Source organism: Antennarius striatus, chromosome 18, assembly GCF_040054535.1.
Source record: "Antennarius striatus isolate MH-2024 chromosome 18, ASM4005453v1, whole genome shotgun sequence".
Classification (NCBI taxonomy): domain Eukaryota; kingdom Metazoa; phylum Chordata; class Actinopteri; order Lophiiformes; family Antennariidae; genus Antennarius; species Antennarius striatus.
Window position 1 is genome coordinate 4,459,427 of NC_090793.1, and position 22,624 is coordinate 4,482,050.

Consider the following 22,624-nt stretch of genomic DNA (forward strand, 5'->3'; position numbering starts at 1 on the left):
GCAGCTTTACAGAATAAAAGATACAACATAAAGAACAAATGGGATCCTCTGAATGTTTAGAAATTCTCAGTAACTTTTTTTTCATTTTGTCATTTATTCAGAATTGTAATTTCTTGACAAAGGTATTATAAAAAATCCTGTTTTATGTGTACACATCATATTTTTGCTGCTGAAATCACAGAATAGTCTTAAATAGGTACATTACTGATTTTACACGACAATGTTACCAAATCATGGGAGTACAAGAGGCCCACTCTTTGTCAAATTTTTTTAAAAATTTAAAGTTGTTTTTTTTATACATTTTGGATTCATAAAACTGATATATTGATTTGGGTGTACCTAAATTTGTTGGTTGATTGAGTTGTTTTTTCGTAGTATTTGGCAAATATCACTGCACAGATGTTCATGTAATGTGGGGGGACGATGGGATATGGACTACGAAATAACGGTTTGTGCTCTTTATGTACCATTGTAGGTTTTTTCTATAATAGAAATTGACTCTTACCTGATCTGCCATTTGATTTGGTGCATCGATTAATGCCTGTCTCTTGCGTTTATTGCTTATTAGTAATTAACACAAATGAAACACATTATGAAAGGTGTAGCCATTATGAATCTTGTCATTTATCCCTGGAGTGCCTTACTTAACACAATAATGTCACAGGCTGACATAACTATTAGTAACAGTTAGCCGGGTTTCTGTGTTTGACCAGTGAAGAAGAACGATCCTGTGTATGAGGTGTGTTTAACTTCTGAAGATTCAGAGGGAGGAGAGATAAAGTCTGAGGATGGAGAGAATGAAATGAAGAAAAGAGGAGTCAGTGCTATGGTGAAAATCTTCCACTTCATCATGAAACAGAGCTACATCTGTGCTCTCATAGCAATGATGGTGAGTAATACACCCCACAGACCTATGGACACCAACCTCAGCTGCATATGATTGAATGTTAGAAAAAATGACATTTGAAATTTAAAACTGACTATTGACAACTATTGACAAAATGACTCCCTTCAAGAGTTGGCTTTAAATTCCACCTTAAAAATTATTAAGCTGTAACTGTTGTTTTCTTGCAGTTAATATTTACTTTTTAATTTGATAGGCTGCAATCACTGAAACAAAGAAGTCTTAGGTTGATTGGAAACAGTATGGTTAGTGAATTCACAACAACTGAAAATAAAACACTCCAGAATCCCATCTGTTCCAGTACAGCTGTAATGGACAGCTCCTGCAGCTAAACATGTAGTATGTTGTGAAGTTTAGAATTTTGAAAGGCAGAGATAATCTTTGGCGGCACGGTGGCACAATGGGTAATGTTGTCATTGCAAAGCAAGGCGATTCCGAGTTCGAGTCCCGCTCGGTGCAGAGTTTGCATGTTTTCCCTGTGTCTGCGTGGGTTCTCTCCAAGTTGTCCAGCTTCCTCCCACCTCCAAAAACATGCACTTCTGGTTTATTGGCTTCAAATTGGCTTCAAATTGCTTGTAGGTGTGACTGTACGCATGCATGCTTGTTTGTCTGTATGTGGCTTTGCGGTGCATTGTCGTCACGCCCGGAGTGTCCCCTGCCCCACGCCCCCAGTAGGCTGGTAGGCTCCTGCACCCCGCGACCGGCGACAGCAAATGATGCTAGTATGCTAAATGAATAAATGAATAAATATATGATCTATTTAAGACTAGATTAAAAATAGTAGGACTGAATAAATCCAAGAAATGATTACATATTACACACGTTTACGTTACATACATATAAAAATCAGAAATCCCCATTGCATTCATGAATAATTTTCTGTGATTTGTCATTATCAGGCATGGAGTATCACATATGTCAGCTGGCTGACATTTGTCTTCCTCATCTGGTCTTGTATGCTTTGGATGGTGAGGGACCGCAGACGTTACGCCATGATGTCTTCTCCCTTCATGGTGGCCTATGGCAACCTGATGATAGTCCTGCAGTATATTTGGAGTTTTGAGACCATGGAGCCCATCTCAGGGCTGTTCGTGAAGAAGAACAACCCTTTCCACTCAATTTCATCAAAGGTTTGGGAGAGAGTATGAATTGTAGAAAAGTTTTCTTGATTTTAGTATTGCAATGCAATTTCTCTCTTATTATTATATTGTTATTAATCCATATTATCATATCACATATTTCTTAAGATAGAAGTCTAGACATTTACTTGAGAGGGCAGTAATGAAGTGTATTCCTGGAGGTCAGGTTTTTAGTGTTTGGAACTGGTATACAGGGGATATAAAAAGTCTACACACTTCTGTTCAAATGCCAAGTTTTCCTGATGTAAAAAAATGACAGCAAAACAAATAATTTCACAATTTTTTCCATCATTAATGTTACCTATAATCTGTATGATGCAATTGGAAAACATACTCCATCCGTCCATCTTCCACCGCTTATCCGTAGTAGGGTCACGGGGGCAGCAGCTTCAACAAGGAGCGCCAAATTTCCCTTTCCCCGGCCACATCCACCAGCTCTGACTGGGGGATCCCACAGTGTTCCCAGGCCAGTGTTGAGATATAATCCCTCCACCTGGTCCTGGGTCTGCCTCGAGGTCTCCTCCCAGCTGGACGTGTCAGAAACACCTCGCTAGGGAGGTGTCCCGGAGGCATCTGCACCAGATGCCCAAACCACCTCAAATCCTTTCCACGCGAAGGAGCAGCGGCTCTACTCTGAGCACCTCGCGAACAGCAGTGTTTCTCACCTTATCTCCAAGAGAGACACCAGCTATCTGCCTGAGAAACCCCATTTCAGCCGCTTGTATCCGCGATCTCGTTCTTTCGGTCATGACCCATCGCTCATGACCATATGTGAGGGTAGGAACGAAGATTGACCGGTAGATAGAGAGCTTTGCCTCTCGGCTTAGCTCCCTCTTTGTGACAACAGTGTGGTAAAGCGACTTCAATACCGCTCCTGCTGCCCCAATTCTCCGTCCAATCTCATGTTCCATTGTTCCCTCACTCATGAACAGGACCACCGGTCCACCGGTTTCCTGCTGAAACTGGTGGACTGCCAAAACCGGTGGTTTCAGTATTAAAAACATACTGAAACCTTTAAATGGGGATAAAATATAAAATAAAAAACTCCTGGTTGCATAAATATGCACACCCTGAAACTAACACCTTGTTGCAGCATCTTTTGCTTTTATTACAGCACTTGGTCTTTTTGGGTCAGAGCCCATCCGCGTGGCACATCTTAATCTGGCAATATTTGCCCCCTCTTCTTTGCAAAACCACTTCATGCATCTCCTTTGCACAGCCCTCTTCTGATCACCCATCAGATGTTTGATGGGATTCCGGTCTGGACTGTGCCATTCAAAGCCTCAGTCTTATTCTAGTTAAGTCATTCTTCATTCTTCCAAATTTAGATATGTACTTTGGGTCATTGTCGTTCTTAAAGATGAAGTTCTTCTTTATGTTCAGCTTTCTAACAGAAGGCCAAAGGTTTTGTGCCAATACTGACTGATTTTTGGAGCTGTTCATTATTCCCTTCACCCAGTTCCAGCTTAAGAAAAACAGCCCCAAAGCATGATGGTGCCACCACCATGCATCACTGCAGGTATGGTGTTCTTTTGGTGATGAGCAATGTTGTTTTTGTGCCAAATATGCCTTTTGGAATTACATCCAAAAAGTTCAAGCTTGGTTTCATCAGATCATAATACATTTTCTCACAAGCGTTTGGGAGATTTCAAATGACTGTTTGCAAAATTAACCTGTGCTTGGATGTTTTTTTTGTAAGATAAGGCTTCCATCTTGCCGTCCTACCCAATAGGCCAGATATATGAAGAAGATGGGAGATTCTTGTCACATGTACTACATGTACTCGCGTTGCTGGTAGCCTGTTGGCAGCCTCTCTGACCGTTCTTCTCATCTTATCATCAATTTTGGAAGGATGTCCAGTTTTCTTGTTGTGCCATATTTTGTCCACTTGATGAGGGTTTTCACTGTTTTCCATAGTATATTCAATTCCTTGGAAATTCTTTTGTAGCTTTCAAGTGACTGATATCTTTGAATAATGAGATCCCTCTGATGCTTTGGAGGTTCGCTGTGGATCATGCCTTGTATTGGAAGATATGGCTATGAAATGACAGGAATTACCTCCTAGAACAGTTGAACTTTATTCGGGTTGATCAGAGGCACTTTATTTGGTGAGAGGTATGTGTCGACTCCAATTTTACATGAGATTGAATGGAATTGGTTAAATCAGAACACAGCCATATCCCCAGTTTAAAAGAATGTGCAAACTTATGCAACCACATTATCTCAGTTGTTTATTATAACTTGACCTCCCTAAAAGATATCTGTTGTTGTTGTTTTTTCACTTTTGTTGTACAGGTTATAAGTCGCATAAAAGATACAAAAAGTTGAGGAAATTTTTATCTTGATGTAATTTTTTTACATGACGAAAACCTGACATTTGAACAGGGGTTTGTAGACTTCTTATAGCCACTGTAGTTTTTTGGAACAACTAATAGATGTTCCTGTTGGAAGGTTCTAAGTCTAAACTAACTGTGTTTTATACTTTATGCGGTGACCAAAGTTACCGTTTTACATCTTCTTTATCACTCACACCACCGTCTTATTATATTTTAAATGCGTTAATCTTATGTAGACTAGAGATGCAATTGTATTTTATGTATCAGACTGTATTTTCATTTTAGTTTATTTTAGATAAGCCAGTTTGTCTCAAGTTTGTCTACAATCTAATGACTCAGTTCTCATTTATATTTATTTTTTTTATCTTGGTCACCCGTACAATGCTCCCAGCATGTTATAGTAAATGTAAATAATTTTTTCCTGTCATGCTGGTCATCTGCGTTGTCTAACATTTTATTTTCTACATAGGTCCTGTGTCTGCTGAGCTTCTGGCTGCTGCTGAGACAAACACTAACAGAGAGATGGGAAAAACAAAAAGAAAACAGTGCTGGTCTTGTGGAAGTCCATGTAGATGACCAGAAAGAGAAGGGTAAGCTCTTATTTTATTTTGACCTTTGTATGAATGCTTTATATAGGTTATAGTAAGTTGTTTTTGATTTGATTTCGTTCAACTGACAGTGTCAACTGTATCAATAGTATTAATGAAAAAGATGCTAAGTTCACCATTGTCATGGAAAATTTCTTTCTACTGAACAGGGAGGCCTTTTCTACTACTGAAGCAAGAATAAAGACTGAGAAAATTAGGATTTATTGTTGTAATTTTATTCAGAATTCTGGCACACAGTTCCTTCAACCAGGAGCCAGGTTGAGTGAAGTGGGTGAACAGCATAATTTCTTTGTATTTTTTAAATGGACGCGGCATTGTGACCTCTGACACCTATGCAGAATTCGACGAGTTTGGATTTGATCTGACCTGGACTCTGGGCAAATGATTTGCTGTCTTAGAGTAAACAGTTAATGGCCCATACGGAGAAATTATTTGTCCACTCTATTCTTAGTTGTTAATCACACACACGTGTGTGTGTGTGTGTGTGTGTGTGTGTGTGTGTGTGTGTGTGTGTGTGTATGCATAAATGCACACACACACAAACACATATATGTATATTTCATCTTCATTGTATCAACATGCAGATAAACACATATGTACATCAATTCCATGCTCAGAAGTTCATAAAGATGTGGATAAAAGAAGGACGAAATACAGCCATCTCTCGCACATCAACACGCGCGGCTTCACCTCATCACAGATTTTTAGTAGGTAGTCACGTGATACTGTAAGCACATTTTATTGGCTGACGGCAACGTACGCTGTGTTCCATGAATCTCGGAGTGCAGCGCACTTCTGTGAGACACAAAAGTCCTTTAAAGAGTCTACAACAGTATGGGATAAGGTAATACAGATAGAAGGTGGTTTAATCTCAATTTAGGGAGTGTTCATAAATGTTTAAACTACCATAAATAAAAAAACTAGTTCATCGCTATATCGCTGAATTTCGTTTTTGCGGGTGGTTCCGGGAATGCATTTACCGCGAGTAACGAGGGATCACTGAACTACACATGATGCACCAACAAGAAAGCCGAAAAGACCACATGAAGTCTAACGTCAGAGCAAACTGTTCATTTAGTCTTATATTCTCTGAGTTACTTTGATAAAACGTGAAATCTGAATCTATGGGGTGTTACTTCATTTTTTATTTCATTAACTGTTTTAATCCCTGAAGGGAAATTAAAAATCCACTTTACACACAGATTAGTGGGTACATACATATACCTGTATAGTGTGTACAGACCACTAACACACACACAAGGGGCCTCTAGGCATGCAGGTGAGGGGGAGGTAGAGCAGTAGGCAGCTCCTTCATGGTGAGCCTCCAGTGAGCAACTTGTAAAGGGGACGGAGCCTTGCTCAAGGGACCCTCAGCAGTAATCAGGGGTGAGGTGACACCTCCCCTTGTCAGCTCACACTCTGAAGCGGCTGGGCGGAATTGAACCGCTGATCTTGAAACATTGGACGACCCGCTCTACCACCCGCTCTACCGCTAAGCCACTGCCGCCCCCTCGCTGAGCCACTGCCGCCCCTGCTGAGCCACTGTAATAACACTGTTAAGACATATCACACTCATGTAATGTTATGCTGCTCAACGTGGGTTGCAGTAGAAAGGGGAACTTAAGTAGTTGGATATGGTGGCTCGTGGTTGTTCGTTTCCACAAATATTTATAGGTCAAATGTTTGTATATTGAGGACTTCGTGCATAACATAATTTAATGTGAACCATATGCAATCATTAACTCATTTGATAATGCCTCTTCTGGGCACCTAGTGGAGGAGGTCAATCTTTAAATATGAAAAGGTCTTCATAGGAGAAAAATTCAATGGAACATTTGTAAACTACATTGGATGCCAAATATGCAATTATCACTTTTAAATTATTACTGCACAACATGACTTTGACATTTTACAAAGGTCTGTAAGTAAAAGTTTTCAACATCCTCCACAGGATTTTTTAAATTTTTTAAAAATATTTTAAAAATATTTTCCAATCTCTCAACCAGGTTTGAGTTATCTGTTTTCTTGTGTTTTATAGAGGAACAGGAGTCTGAGGAGGGAGAGGAGCAGGACATCATGCAAGTCTTGGGCAAAATGGTGATGGCTTTGCTGGTTAAATACTGGATCTACATCTGTGGTGGCATGTTCTTCTTTGTTAGCTTCGAGGGAACCATTGTCATGTACAAGATCATCTACATGATGATGTTCCTCTCATGCGTGGCACTCTATCAGGTAAAAAAATACTTGTGAAGAATGTAGGACTGTGTAGTCCTATTTTTTACCCTGCAGTTTCCCCTCTTCAACATTCAAAAATTATTTTGATGAAATAATGTAAATGTTTGTTTTGCTTACGTGACACTTGAAAGCATGTTAGATGCATTTACTGTACTGCCTGTAGTTAAAGGGACAGTTAAGTTATTTTTAAGTGACATGTACCATATGTTATTAATCATTATGAAAAATAGAAGAAAAATAAACTTTATGTGTGTAGCATCGTCTGTTTGGTCAAAAAAGGTTAAAATCTGCGCCGCAGCAGCTTCCGTATTCAGTGGTCACGTGGGCCTCAAACGTCACTGGGGCCAAACATAGCTGAGCAGCTATAAGAAGCAATGCAGTTCTGGACGTGATTAACACCAAAAGTATCATGGTTACCTGTGCAGTGAACGGTTGTGTCAACAGAACAGTAAAAAGACGCGACTTTCAAATAAATTCACTTTGGAAATTATAACAACTAGAGTTGTTATTAACATTAGCCGCAGTAAGACAGAATACATGTGTGTGAATGAGAGGGACCCAAGTGGAAGAGTGAGGTTACAGGGAGAAGAGATCAAGAAGGTGGAGGATTTTAAGTACTTAGGGTCAACAGTCCAGAGCAATGGAGAGTCTGGAAAAGAGGTGAAGAAGCATGTACAGGCAGGATGGAACGGGTGGAGGAAAGTGTCAGGTGTGATGTGTGATAGAAGAGTTTCAGCTAAAATGAAAGGTGTACAAAACTGTGGTGAGACCAGCGATGCTGTTTGGTCTAGAGACAGTGTCACTGAGGAAAAGACAGGAGGCAGAGCTGGAGGTAGCAGAGATAAAGATGCTGAGGTTCTCTTTGGGAGTGACCAGGAAGAATAGGATCAGGAATGAGTACATCAGAGGGACAGCACATGTTAGAGGTTTTGGAGATAAAGTCAGGTAGGCCAGACTGAGATGGTTTGGACATGTCCAGAGGAGAGATAGTGAATATATTGGTAGAAGGATGCTGAGTTTTGAACCGCCAGGCAGGAGGCCTAGAGGAAGACCAAAGAGGAGGTTTGTGGATGTAGTGAAGGAGGACATGAAGGTAGTTGGTGTGAAAGAGGATTCAAAGGACAGGGTTAGATGGAGGCAATTGATACGCTGTTGCGACCCCTGAAGGGAAAAGCCGAAAGGAAAAGAAGAAAAGTTGTTATTAATTCCACACAGTCCGATAGTAATAAATGGCGGTTAGCTCAATGTTAACACAATATGGACAATCCTATTGATGTGCTAGCACGTTAGCATTTTTAGCGCGATACCTTCCCAGAAGGTATTCTAAAGAACAACAGGTCCTTGTCTTCGCGTCTTTTTGCGGTTCTGTTGACACAACCGTTCACCGTGCAGGTAACCATGATACTTTCGGTGTTAATCGCGTCTAGAATTGCATTGTTTCTTATGGCTGCTAAGCTATGTTTGGCCCCAGTGACGTATGACGCCCAGTTGACCACTGAATGTGGAAGCTGTTGCGGCTCAGATTTTAAGCTTTTTTGACCAAACGGATGATGCTAAACACATTTAAAAAAAAAAATTTTTCTATTTTTCATAATGATGAATAACATATATGTCACTTAAAATTAACTTTACTGTCCCTTTAAATAGCTGTTTAGTCAGAGCTGCTTTGGATAAAACACTGTAGAGAGTCCATAGTAAGTTTCCAGAAGGTACTGACAATGTTAGGATGTCAGAAAGTTTGCACACAGCAGGTTTATAAGCCACAGTGTATTCACAATTGTTTTATGTCCCTTCACAGTAAAACAGGAGTCATTGAAAGCCAGATGTCCTCTGTGCACCATGTTAATGTAATGCATTACAGCTGGCACTGTCAGTGAATTCATGAACCCTCGCACACAATGAGCATAGTTATTCTCATCTAGGTGCACTTTGAGTGGTGGAGAAGGATCCTGAAGTACTTCTGGATGTCGGTGGTGATCTATACCATGCTGGTCCTCACTCTTGTCTACACCTGCCAGTTTGAACGCTCCATGCCCTTCTGGTCCAACATAACAGGCATGGACGTAGAGAGGTAAGCTCTGCCAAGCATGTCCGACAAACAAGAGGCAGACTTACTGTTTTCTTATTTCCACAGTGTCGGCTTTAACATGGCAATGGTGTTTGGACCTGGAGCTTTATTTGATTGTTGATGGTTTTACTCCCTACCTACACACCTACCCAACTACCTAACGTTAGGGGGTTTGGGGCTTTTTTTTCACATGGCTGAAACGGATTTAAATGATTTGTAGTTATTATAAATGGGGAAAATTTGTTTGACTTATGTGTTGTATGATGTAGGAGCTCAGTTATGGCAATCCTCTGGTCTGGTGGACTGGAGGGTGGCCAGTATGTGTGTTTTATGGACTGTAGATCCATGTGTGTGAAATATATAACAAAAAGAGTTGAAAAATAATTTTCCTACGGCATGTGTCAAACTCAAGGCCCGTGGGCCAAATGATTTTATGTGGCCTGTGAGAGCGTAAAAGGTCACAAGTGTGCTCTGACCAAAACTACATTTCCCACAAAGCAATAATTAACCCTATTTTAACTCTTACAAAAAAGTTTAATAACAAATGTGGGTTTCATAACCTGAAACATTAAAAAGATTTATGTTATAACAGAAACAAACATAGTTTTTCTGTGAAACTGTAATGTTTGTAACTTGAATAAGTAATACATTCAGTTATTTAACATCAAGGAGTAGTTCCATTTATTTTAGAGTCAACCCTCGGTTTTCAAACGCTTCTGTTCTCGACCAAATCGGTTTTCGACCAGAAAATTCAGGAATTTTACGTCTCTGAACTCGACCAAAAATTCAACTCTCGACCAAACTGAAAGAATCCGAGCGTACCTGAACTCAACTCACTCGCCGAGTGAACTCAAATACCCAGGATGCTTCCTCCGTAGCGCATTCATCTTCAAAGTTTGTTCAGAGCAGACCTGTTCGTTGTTATTTACGCTGTTATTAACTTTTTTTTTTTAGTTTTGCATCGCATATTAGCCCCTAATCATGGGTCCTAAGAAAGCAAGTGGTAAAGCTGGTGAAGGAAAGAGGAAAGTAGTGCGCAAAACTATTGAATTTAAAAAAGAAAATGAATGAATTGGTATGAATTGGGCGTGCCTGTGTCTGTGTTGGTGAAGGAGTTCGGGATGGCGAAATCGACGATAAGCACCATCCTAAAAAATAAAGACCAGCTTAAAGCAAGCGATGTGGCTAAAGGATTTAGTGTTTTTAGCAAACAAAGGCCACAGGATTGGAGGAAGTGGAGAAACTTTTGCTGATTTTCGTAAACGAGAAACAATTAGCAGGTGATACTCTTACTGAAGATACAATTTGTGCCAAAGCAAGACAATTGTATGAAGATTTGATAAAAAAAGTTCCTAGCATTATTCCGGAAGGGTTTGATTTTAAAGCAAGCAGAGGATGGTTTGAAAAGTTCAAGAAAAGAAGTGGGATACACTCCGTTGTTCGTCATGGGGAGGCAGCAAGTTCGGACAAAGAAGCTGCTGAAAAGTTTAAAGTGGAATTTGCAAATTACATCAAGGCCGAGCAATATCTTCCCCAACAAGTGTTCAATATGGACGAAACTGGACTTTTCTGGAAGAAAATGCCACGAAGAACCTACATCACACGTGAGGAGAAGTCGATGCCAGGCCACAAACCAATGAAGGATAGGCTAACTGTCTTGTTGTGTGGCAATACTAGCGGTGATTTCAAAGTAAAGCCTCTTCTCATTTATCATTCTGAAAATCCAAGGGCATTTAAGGCTAATAATGTAATCAAGGGTAGATTGCCTGTTATGTGGAGGTCAAACACAAAGGTCCTGGCTGACGAGACAAATTTGTACTTAGTGGGTGCATGAGGTGTTTGCCCTGGCCGTCAAGAAATATTTGGAGGAAAATAAGTTGCCACTACGCTGTTGTCTTGTGATGTATAATGCTCCTGCCCACCCTCCAGGTTTGGAAGAAGACTTGACAGAGGAATTTGATTTTGTCAAAATCAAGTTTCTTCCTGCTAATACAACACCTCTGCTTCAACCCATGGACCAGCAAGTCGTTGCAAATTTCAAGAAGCTCTACACCAAATTCCTTTTTCAACGATGCTTCGAAGTGACTAGTGATACACAGCTAACCCTTCGAGATTTTTGGAAAAATCATTTCAGCATCTACCATTGCATCACCCTCATCGACAAAGCCTGGAACTAAGTGTCACACAGGACGATGAATTCAGCATGGAGGAAATTGTGGCCCTAGTGTGTGACAGAACGAGAGTTTGAGGGGAGTGTTGCTGGTCCCAGCACAGCTGTTGATGTTGATGAGGAATCCCTAGAGGACACTCAACTTATTGACGAAATTGTCTGGATGGGCCAAAATCTAGGGTTAGAAATGGACAACAGTGATGTCGAGGAGCTAATCAATGAACATTGTGTCAAGCTGACAACAGAACAACTCCAGCACCTTCAGGAAGAGCAGAAGAAGATGTTGACAAAGGAGATGTCTTCTGATGAGGATGAGGAAAGGAAGGATGCCTCTACTGCTGATATCAAAGATATTTTTGCTAAATGGAATGATATCCAGAACTTTGTGGAACTTTACCATCCAGATAAAGCCGCAAATAGTAGAGCCATTTATGGATTTAATGATGTTGTTATTAGCCACTTCTGTAAAGTTCTAAAAAAAAGGGAAAAACAAGTGACTCTAGATCCATTATTCATTCACTCCTCATTCATTACTCTGTGATGCTAAGCTACGTGTGTAGCCACAGCTGCCCTGGGGCAGACTGACGGAGGCGTCTACAGCGCAGATTGGCAGCGCAGAATCACTGCGTTTTTTTCAACAGTCCCGTCTTTGTTCTTTTCATAAATAAACTTTCCGCCCAAAGGTCCGAGTGGGCTTGCCTCGCTCTCTTGTGTCGCGTCCATCTTTGCTGTCAGTCACCCTGCTTTGACTAGTGGCGGAGGTACGAAGTGACGTCACTGCAGCCTGCGGGTCCCTAAATGGGCCAAATTTGCCATTCACGATTAATTGCGTTAATTTTTATAGCGCGTTAATTTTCATTGTACTGTAATTAGTCTAATTAACGCGTTAAAGTGTCAGTCCTATTATACAGTGCAGTTTATGGTATAAAATACTAAAAAAAACTTTGAAAAAGTTGTTTTTTAGACTTGGAATGGATTAAAATCATTTACATTAATTATAGTGGGAAAACTCATTTCGGATTTCGAACAAATCACTTTTCAAACAGCCTTCTGGAACGGATTATGTTTGAAAACCGAGGGTTGACTGTACATTACATTGAGTTACATTTAGTTACATTTAGCCCTTTGAGGACAGCCATTATGCTGATGTGGTCCCCAGTGAAAATGATTTTGACACCCCTGCCCTATGGGCATTAGTATTAGAGTTGAGCTGGGTACTCGTTTCAGACGAGTATCTGGTACGGCTAACCCATTTTTGATGAGTACGAGCATGCTATGAATAAAACCCGTAAATATTCGTGCTTGTTCTTTCATTTTCCTGACTGCTTCATCCGCTTGCACGGGTCACTGGGAGCTGGAGCCTATCCCAGCTAGCAGCTTGCCTCTATTTTGGTCTATTTAAGGTTACCTGGTGAACTTGAGTTTTGTTCTGTTTTGTTGCACATACTCGGTGCATTTGACCAGACAGCTGAAAACTGCTCAACGTATCGGTTACTGCCTCCACTCCAGTCGGTTTTTTTTTTACCTGCTTGCTCTTTGTTTGACACTTTCTTACTTCTGTTCAAATTAATAATTTCTGTACAGCATAAATATTTTAGCAGTAGTGAAAGAAGACATGAAGGGAGTTGGTGTGAGAGAAGACGATGCAGAAGACAGGGTTGGATGAAGACAACTGATTCGTTGTTGCGACCCCTGAAGGGAAAAGCCGATAGGAGTGTGTGCGTGTGCTATGTTACATAGCGCGCATACACACACACACACACACACACACACACACGCACACACACACACACGCACACACACACACACACACACGCACATACCCACTAACACACTTGCGTGCTCTGTCTCTCTTTATTCCTCCCACACAGTCACTCAGTCACACTCATGCACAGACACCTTAATAAAGGTGTCTCTGCGTGTTTTGTTTAACCTTGTGTGAAAAAAAATGACAAGAACATTAGGTGGTAAAAATAATAATGAAAAAAAAGCAGGTTGATCATAATAATCAAAAAAGAATTAAAAAGAAAAAGAAAAAAAATGAAAGTTGTGTTGAGTGTGACAATTTTTCTTCATTCACCCTTCAGTAGTTCATAACTTCCTAGCATGCATTTTATTCATGAATGCACTTCATGTTCTGAGTTCATTAAAAATTTGTTCTGTAAATAGTTCCTTTGCTATTGTGATCAAAAGCATTGAATCTCAATTACGAGGCTGTTCTGTAAATATTCATTTATATACTTAAGAATATTCATGTTCTAACTTCATACAAAATTTATTCTGTAAATAGTTTTCTTACTTTTGTGATCCAAAACATTAATTTGATTAAATTTTGAGGTTGTTATTTAAATAGTTTTCAAATAAACGATTATTGCAACTTCTGATCAATCCATATCAATTTCAGACTTAAAATAATTTACTGATTTAAGCCCCACCCATTTCCGAGAAACCACACCCACTTCCTGCCCATTTCGGATACAGATAATTTAAATGGTTGAATAGATACAGATACAGATAGTGGTGTACTCGCTCATTAGTATAATTCTTGTTCTTCTACTACTGTAGTCACAATTTTCTCTTTTCCTTCACTTTTCTGTCTTTGTAGGTTGAATGCGCTGGGCTTGGAGAAGTTTACACTCTCCATGCTCTTCAGCAGGATTTTCATTCCAACTTCTTTCCTGCTGGTGTGTATTCTCCATCTGCACTATTTCCACGACAGCTTCCTCAAACTCACCGACCTCCAGGCTGTAGTGGCCAAAGAGGAAAGTACTATTTACAGGTGAGACACATTCTGTTCTTTTCAGTTGTCTTAACTGTCACTCAGGAGGTGACTATTTGTCGTTTTGCATTTATTTTTCAAACAAACATTACATTACAAACAAACTGCAGCAGTGACCCCTTAAATAGTGGCAAACCGTCAGTGCCGATGATGTGTGGCACAGATGAGAGTATGTAAAATTTTGATAAGCTCACAAAAGTTTTTCCCATCCTTTTTGTCTATCCATCCATCCATCCATCTATCCATCCATCTATCCATCTATCCATCAATTCATCCATCCATCCATCTTCATCTGCTCATCTGTAGTCGGGTTGCGGGGGCGGCTTCAACAGGGAACCCCAAACTACCCTTTCCACAGCCACGTCAACCAGTTCTGACTTGGGGATCCCAAGGCGTTCCCAGGCCAGTGTTGAGATATAATCCCTCCACCTGGTCCTGGGTCTGCTCCGAGGTCTCCTCGCAGTTGGATGTGCCATGAACATCTTTCCGTCATAACCCATCACTCATGACCATAGGTGAGGGTAGGAACAAAGATTGAACAGTAGATGGAGAGCTTTGCCTCTTGGCTTAGCTCCCTCTTTGTTGCAACAGTGCAGTATGGCTCCCCCAATTCTCTGTCCAGTCTCATGTTCCATTGTTCCCTCACTCGTGTCATGATACTTAAACTCCTTCACTTGTGGAAGGACCTCATTCCCCACTCGGACAAGGCAGTTCACCGTTTTACTGTTAAAGACTTAGGGACTCAGATTTTGAGATACTGATTCTCATGCCCTCCGGTTCACACTCGGCTGCAAACCAGACCAGTGAGTGATGCAGGTGCCTCAGCCCACCAAACTGTAAACCCTCCTCACCACGAGTATGCCTCGATATCCTGTCCATGAAAATCATGAACAGAATTGGTGACAAAGCACAACCCTTGTGACGGCCAATAGCCACTAGGAACAAGCCCAACTCACTGCCAAGAACTCGAACACAACTCTCACTTTGGGTGTACAAGGAGACTTTCCCAGGGAAGCCGAGGAGTGTGATGCCCCTGTAGTTGGCACACACCCTTTTGTCCTTCTTTTTAAAAAGAGGAACCACCACTCCAGCCTGCCACTCTTTCATTACTGCCTTAGATTGCCACACAATTGTTAAAGAGGCGTGTCATCCATGACAATCAATCAATCAATCAAGTTTTATTTATATAGCGCTTAATCATGGCAACAGACATTTCAAATCGCTTTAACAGACAGAAACCCAACTGAACCCTCCAGAGCAAGCATAAGCGACAGTGGCGGGGAAAAACTCCCTCGATGAGGAAGAAACTCTGGGCAGGACCCAGACTCTTTTGGACGGCCATCAGCCTTGACCGGTTGGGTGGAAAAGAAATCAAAGGAAGATAAGAACAGGGAAAGAGAGAGACAGAGAGAATGGCAGATAGGCCAGATAGAGACAGTGTCAATAAGGTTAAAGTAATGTTTCCCACAGGCCCTCAAAACCCAGTTCCTTCAGTATTTCCAGGCAAATCTCATCAACACCCAGGGGCTTTGTCACCATGAAGTTACTTAACCACCTTGGTAACTTCGCCCAGAGAGATTGATTTGAATCCCCCCTCTCAAGCTCTGCCTCTGATCAGCCTCTGTAATTTTGGCGAGTTGGATTGAGGAGCTCTTCAAGTGTTCCTTCCACCGACCAACTGAGTTTCCTTAGCCAAGGTCACACCCTCTGTTTTTGCCTCCAACACAGCCAGGGCTGCAGCCCTTCTGGCCCGTCAATACCGTGTAACCGCTTTAGAAGTCCCCAGAGACAACATGCCCCTGAAAGCCTCTTTCTTCAGTTGGAAGTCTTTCCTAACCGCCGGGGTCCACCACAGTGTTCGAGGGTTTTCCCCCTTGAGGTACCCAAGACCTTGAGACCACAGCTCTTAGCTGCAGCTTTAGCAAACAAAAATTTGAACATCAAGTATTTAGGTTCCATGTTCTGTTGCATGGGTGCAAGAGAAGCTCCTTTGGACTTGGGAGTTGAAGGCCTCATCCACAGTGTCCTCCTTCAGACATTCCCTGTTCACACCAAGAAGGCCGAATACTCCGAGCTGTTATTTGATGCATATGCACAAACAACAGAGTTCCCCCCTTCAGCCTTCAGACGTAGGGAGGCAATCCTCTCATCCACTGCAGTAAACTCCAACACAGCGGTGCTCAGCAGGGGGCTTGTGAGTATCCCCACACCCGCCCTGCGCCTTACGCCCATCGCAATGCTGGAAAAGGATAAGGTCCAACCCCTGTCCATGAGTTTCGATCCAGAACTGACACTATGCATGGAGGTAAGCCCCACCAGATACAACTGGTAACGCCGCATCTCCAACCTAAGCTCCAGCTCCTTCACTGTCTGTGAGGTGACATTCCATGTCTCCAAAACTAGCTTCTGCCGCCTGGACCTGGTCCGTCATGACCCCACGTCTTCACTGCCACCCACATTGCAGTGCACCAGACCTCATCGGCCTGCCCTGCGAGTGGTGGGTCCACAGGGGTGGGCAAAATCCACATTGCCTTTTTGGGCTGAGCCCAGCTGGGCCCCTTGGCACACCAGGCCACCAGGCGCTTGCTGATGGGCCCTCTCTCCAGGCCTGACTCCAGACATGGACCGCAGGTTTCTTGCGGGCAGGGTCACTTTTCTGCCTCCTCGTTTTTTCATGGGATCTTCTGACCCATTCTTTGTCTGGCCCTTCACGTAAGACCTTTTTGCCTCGGGTGACCCTACCAGGAACACAAGGCTCCCAACAACATAGCTCTCATGATTGTTAGGGCACACAAACCCCTCCACCACAAAAAGGTGATGGTTTCTTGGAGAGGCTTTTAAAATTAAACCATTTGTTTGTAATGAAATGTCACACCCCAACACTGTCTTAAATGATAATGAATTGCTGCTATACATCACACCAAACTCAGTTTTTCAGTTTCCCCATTTAATTTTTTATACTTTATATAACTGACTTATATAATGTTTCAAATATCCTAAACATGATACTTTTTGCTGAACACAACTACTCTATATGTAAAGGAGATGATTACATAAATTAGCCGAGACAGTTAATGAGGGATTGTCCAAGCTGCAATTATGGTTCTTGATGAACAAATTATGAATAATAATAATTATCATTGTAATTATTATTGTTGTTGTTGTTGTTGTTATTATTATTATTATCCATCCATTCATCCATCTTCAACCGCTTATCCGGGGCCGGGTCGCGGGGGCAACAGTCTCAGCAGGGATATCCATACTTCCCTGTCCCCAGACACCTCTGCCAGCTCCATCGTGGGGATCCCAAGGAGTTCCCAGGCCTGCCGAGAAACTTAGTCCCTCCAGCGTGTCCTAGGTCTTCCTCCGGGTCTTCTCCAGGTAGGACACGCCCGGAATACCTCCCTATGGAGGCATCCAGGAGGCATCCCGAACAGATGCCCGAGCCACCTCAGCTGGTTTGGCTCGAGGCGGAGGAGCAGCGGCTCTACTCCGAGCTCCTCCCTGGTGACTGAGCTCCTCACCCTATCTCTAAGGGTTTGCCCAGCCACTCTACGGAGGAAACTCATTTCAGCCACTTGAATCTTGTCCTTTCGGTCATGACCCAAAGCTTATGACCATAGGTGAGAGTAGGAACGTAGATTGACCGGTAAATCGAGGGCTTAGTCTTGTGACTCAGCTCCTTCTTCACTACGACAGATCTATACAGCGACTGCATCACTGTGGAAGCTGCAATGATCCATCTGTCTGTCCCTCACTCGTGAACAAGACCGCGAAATACTTAAACTCCTCTACTTGGGGCAAAGACTCTCCACCGACCTAAAGAGGGAATACCACCCTTTTCCAGTTGAGAACCATGGCCTCGGATTTAGACGTGCTGACCCTCAACCCACTCACGTCACACTCACCTGCAAACCGTTCTAGTGCACACTGAAGGTCTAGGTTTGATGAGGCCAACAGGAAAACTGCAAAAAGCAGAGATGAAATCCTGTGGTCCCCAAACCGAACTCCTTCCGGATCCTGGCTGCGTCTGGAAATTCTGTCCATAAAGATTATGAACAGAACCGGTGATAGAGGACAGCCCTGCCAGAGTACAACATGCACTTGGAACAGGTCAGATTTACTGCCGGCAATGCGAACAAAGCCCTGGCTTTGGTCATACAGGGACCAGACAGGACCCGAATCTCATCCACAGAATCTCATCCCCCCCCAGGTGCTTTGCCATCAAGGAGTTTGGCAGCCACCTTGGTGACTTCAGTTTGGGTGATGGATGAGTCCACCCCTGAGACCTCAGCCTCTGCTTCCTCTGTGTAAGACATGGTAGCGGGATTTAGGAGATCCTTTAAGTATTCTTTCCACCGTCCTACAATATCCACAGTCGAGGTTAGCAGTTCTCCGCCTCTACTGTAAACAGTCATCCACTCTGACTCAATGTCCCAAGCCTCCTGTGGGATCTGGGAGAAGCTCTCCCGGAGGTGGGAATTGAAGACCTCACTGACAGAGGGTTCTGCCAGACGTTCCCAAAACGTGTTTTGGAACGTGTTTTGGGCGAGTCTGTCCGGCCCCTGTTCTGCCAGTGGATCCAGCTCACCACCAGGTGGTGATCAATTGACAGCTCTACCCCTTTCTTCACCCGAGTGTCCAACACACGCGGTCGGAGGTCTGATGATGCGACAACAAAGTCGATCATCGACTTCCGGCCTAGGGTGTTGTGGTGCCATGTGCACTTATGGACATCTCTGTGGTTGAACGAGGTGTTCGTTATGGACAGCACAGAAGTCTAAAAACAGAACACCACTCGTGTTCAGATCGGGGAGGCCTTTCATCCCAGTCACCCTTTTCCAGGTCTCACTGTCATTGCCCACATGAGCGTTGAAGCCCCAAGGAGCACTATTCAGTAACCCTCCCAGGGACTCTAAGAAGGCCGGGTGTTCTGTATTGGCCCATAGGCCGAAATGACAGTGAAACACCTGTCCCCAACCCGAAGTTCACTGGATTGAAGTCCAACAAATGACAGCTAAGCTGTGAGGCTACAAGCAAGCCCACACCAGCCCGCCGCCTCTCACCTTAAGCAACACCAGAAAAGTGGAAAGTCCAGCCTTTTTCAAGGGTTTGGGTCCCAGAGCTCCAGCTGTGAATGGAGGTGAGCCCGACTATATCTAGTCAGTACCCCTCAACCTCTCTCACAAGCTCTGGCTTCTTTTCCCCCAGTGAGGTTACATGAGCTAGGCTCTTTGTCTGAGAATTGGGTTGTCAAGCCCCATGCTGACGACTGCCAACCAATCCACACTGCACCCGTCCCCTACGGTTTACTTGGAAGGTGGTTAGTCCACTGGAGGCTGGGCCAATGTTGTCCTTTCGGGCTGAGCCTGGTTGGGCCTCGTGGGCAGAGGCCTGGCCACCAGGTGCTCGCATATGAACCCCAACCCTGGGCCTGGCTCTGGGGTGGGGTCCCGGTTATGCCATATCGGGCGACTATTATTTTTATTATTGTTGTTAATAATAATAATAATAATAAAAATAATGTTATTGGATTAATAATAATAGTGATAATTTTTAAAATAAAAAAACATTGTTATTATTATTATTATAACATTATTGTTAATAATAATAATTATTGTTATTGTTATTATTATTATTATTATTATTATTATTATTATTATTATTATTATTATTATTGGAGAGACTGTAAGAACACTGACTGGGTCATCTAATGTCTTCATTATCTATAATGTAAACAACACTTTCTATGCCTGGGGGAAATGTGATTGTGACCCTGCTCAGGGACACATCTGAGACGGCAGATTACATTTAGAATGGTAGTCAATACATGGATTATTAAAGGTCATTAACAAAATTTTAAGTCACTACAGTAACTGATGAAGATGTGTGCAAACAAACACATCTATTGGGACAGAATGAATGGTTTAAAACAGAATTGTGCCAAAATGGATTCAATGTTTATATTAATTAAATGTTTATGTTATATGATACGGAACCACAGTTGTCTCTTCATTCAACTTAGAACCAGAAACTGGCCAAAAATGTAAATATCTGCTCAAAAGTGACATACGCTAAAAGAATGTCTCTGGTAAAGTTTAATTTGATCCCTCTCATGTTTTATTTGAAGAATATAAGCTTCTGCCATTAAACAGATGATTCAGAGTACCACGGGTCTGATTGAGCAGACTGAGCCAGTCTTTTGTCCTTCAGTTTGTCAAACCATTAACCATTAGGCTCTAAATAGGCCACAGGGCTTCTGCATAGATGGACCACTGATTTTTGACCTACAGCCATTTTGAATAAAACAGTCACTGTGTAATGCTTGTTTTGTATTTTCTGAATGATTATACTGTTGGATTTGGTTTGTTTTAGTTAGTATTATCATTTATGTGGAACTTTGGATGTCATGGAATGCAAGAGAAATTTCAGGTAAATCTGGCAATAAAATAAAATATTCTTATCTTAATCTTATCGTAAGGCATGTAGCGTATACATCTATCAGAAAATCACCTGTAATAATGCAACACAGACAGAAACTGCCACCACTGTAAGCTGATCATAATGAATGAGGAATACACATTAATTCTCAACTACCCAAGAACTCCCAGAATGCAAAAACTAAACCCAATGCAGTACATTTTAGAACCTGATGTGTTTTGGGTAATCATATAAACACACTTCATTAATTAGAACAGTTAATTTGCTGCCATTCTGACCAGGACTCTGTGGAAGAAAATTTTTTGTATCTCAAAATTCTTGAGTAAAAGTCCAAATAAAATGAAGTCACAGTCTCACATCTGCGTGTCCCATCTTCACTGTGGTTTGTTGAACTTTACTGTAGTGTGTTTCTCTTTCGCTTTCTAAGCTCGTCTCTGCTTCTCTCTGTGACTATCTCCTCTGCCGCCCTTCCCAAACAGCCATGTTAAAGTCAGTGGGCGTGTTTATCTGATCATGAATAGGTGGGTATCTGCTCGCTTTTTGTGTCATCCACCACCATCCCATATCATAAGTCTTCAACTTCCCCTTTTCCTTTTGCAATACACCCTTTCCCCTCTCACTGACTTGTTCTTCTTACTCTTTTGACATTGATTTGTTGTACAAGTGATCTTCTAAATTCTTGTACACCTGGATTTTAGCATTTTATCAACTTGAATGTTTTTTCCGGTTCCCTTATTTTGTTCTTATCTTTTTCTTTTTTTTGCCTGTGGCATTTTTTAGTGTTCATACTCGTCTTTCTGGGTTTTTAACCCCCCTTGCAAATCCAGATTCCCCCCCTTCTTTTCCCATTAAAACTAACTTTCTATTTTTCTTCAATAGCTTCACAAACTGCCAAACAAGCATGATAGAATCTGAAACAACTGCTCCCCCCCACCCCCCTTTGATATCTTAAATGTCTTATCTTCATGATCCACCCTGTTTTCTGTCCTGAACCTCAGAAAATTTTTCTTTCCTGAAAAAGCTTGCCTATCCCAAACCATCAGACACAGTTCCCTTGCAATTCAATAAAGTAGAAGGACATCATGAAGTTACAATTGTCAGTTTCAATCAACTTTTGCCATTTTCTGTCCTCACTGTTATTTCTGTGTAACCTGATTGTTTGGAGCAGCATCAAGCAAAAAATTCCCACTCAACAAAGCAAGTAAGTCTGGTTGACAAAATTCTTGCCTTGATATGTGGCCGGTTCATGCAAACCAAACCTGACTTTTGATCTCACCCTGTTGCCTGAGAAGAACTTAAAGAGTTAATGCATCCTACCAGCTGCTAAAAGTAATCAACTGCAAGAAGAAAAAAAATCCCCCCAAACAACACGGATTGAATGTGCACTGCTTATCCATTACAATACCTGGTGAAATGCTGTCCTGCTGATCAGTTAGCAGAGCAGGGCTGATGACTCCCATCCAAACATTTGCATCAATGCCTTTTGAGAGTCATATGGACCATATGTATGACTAAATATACTTATGAGGCAGAACACCTTACAGAAAAGATTTGAAAAAACTGGAAAAATCTTCTTGAGGGAGTGAAATTTCCCCTGCTCTGATTTCTATAAATACTATGAAGTTGGTCCTCAACATACGAACATAATTGGTTCCGGGAGGTTGTTAGTAAGTTGGACATTCCTCTGCATTTAGGTGAATAACGTACTGATGCCCTTTCATGTAGTCAAATGTCTGGCATGCCACTTCATGCTTGATTACTCTTTTTTAGTTCCATTAAATTTCCAGACTAACTCAGCCAATATTAACATCAAATAGCAAAGCTATCAGAGTTCAGTGTTCAGTGTTAGCGTCAGCTAATGCTTCTGGGCAGAAACCTAACCCGAAAACATTTATTCCTACATCATTCAACTCCTACAGGGGGACAACCTGACAACTTATTGAG

At 42.0% G+C, this 22,624-nt stretch overlaps 1 protein-coding gene across 1 annotated transcript in view; it reads left to right on the top strand.

Moving 5' to 3' along the window:
• The window catches only part of LOC137612591 (piezo-type mechanosensitive ion channel component 2), a 199,792-nt gene that overhangs the window by 73,166 nt on the left and 104,002 nt on the right, over nt 1-22,624 (top strand). Inside the window, exons 12-17 of the mRNA XM_068341199.1 lie at nt 714-889; nt 1,804-2,034; nt 4,849-4,969; nt 7,026-7,219; nt 9,145-9,293; nt 14,066-14,239. Of these exons, the coding sequence (XP_068197300.1) occupies nt 714-889; nt 1,804-2,034; nt 4,849-4,969; nt 7,026-7,219; nt 9,145-9,293; nt 14,066-14,239 (1,045 nt within the window). The remainder of the gene's footprint in view (nt 1-713; nt 890-1,803; nt 2,035-4,848; nt 4,970-7,025; nt 7,220-9,144; nt 9,294-14,065; nt 14,240-22,624) is intronic.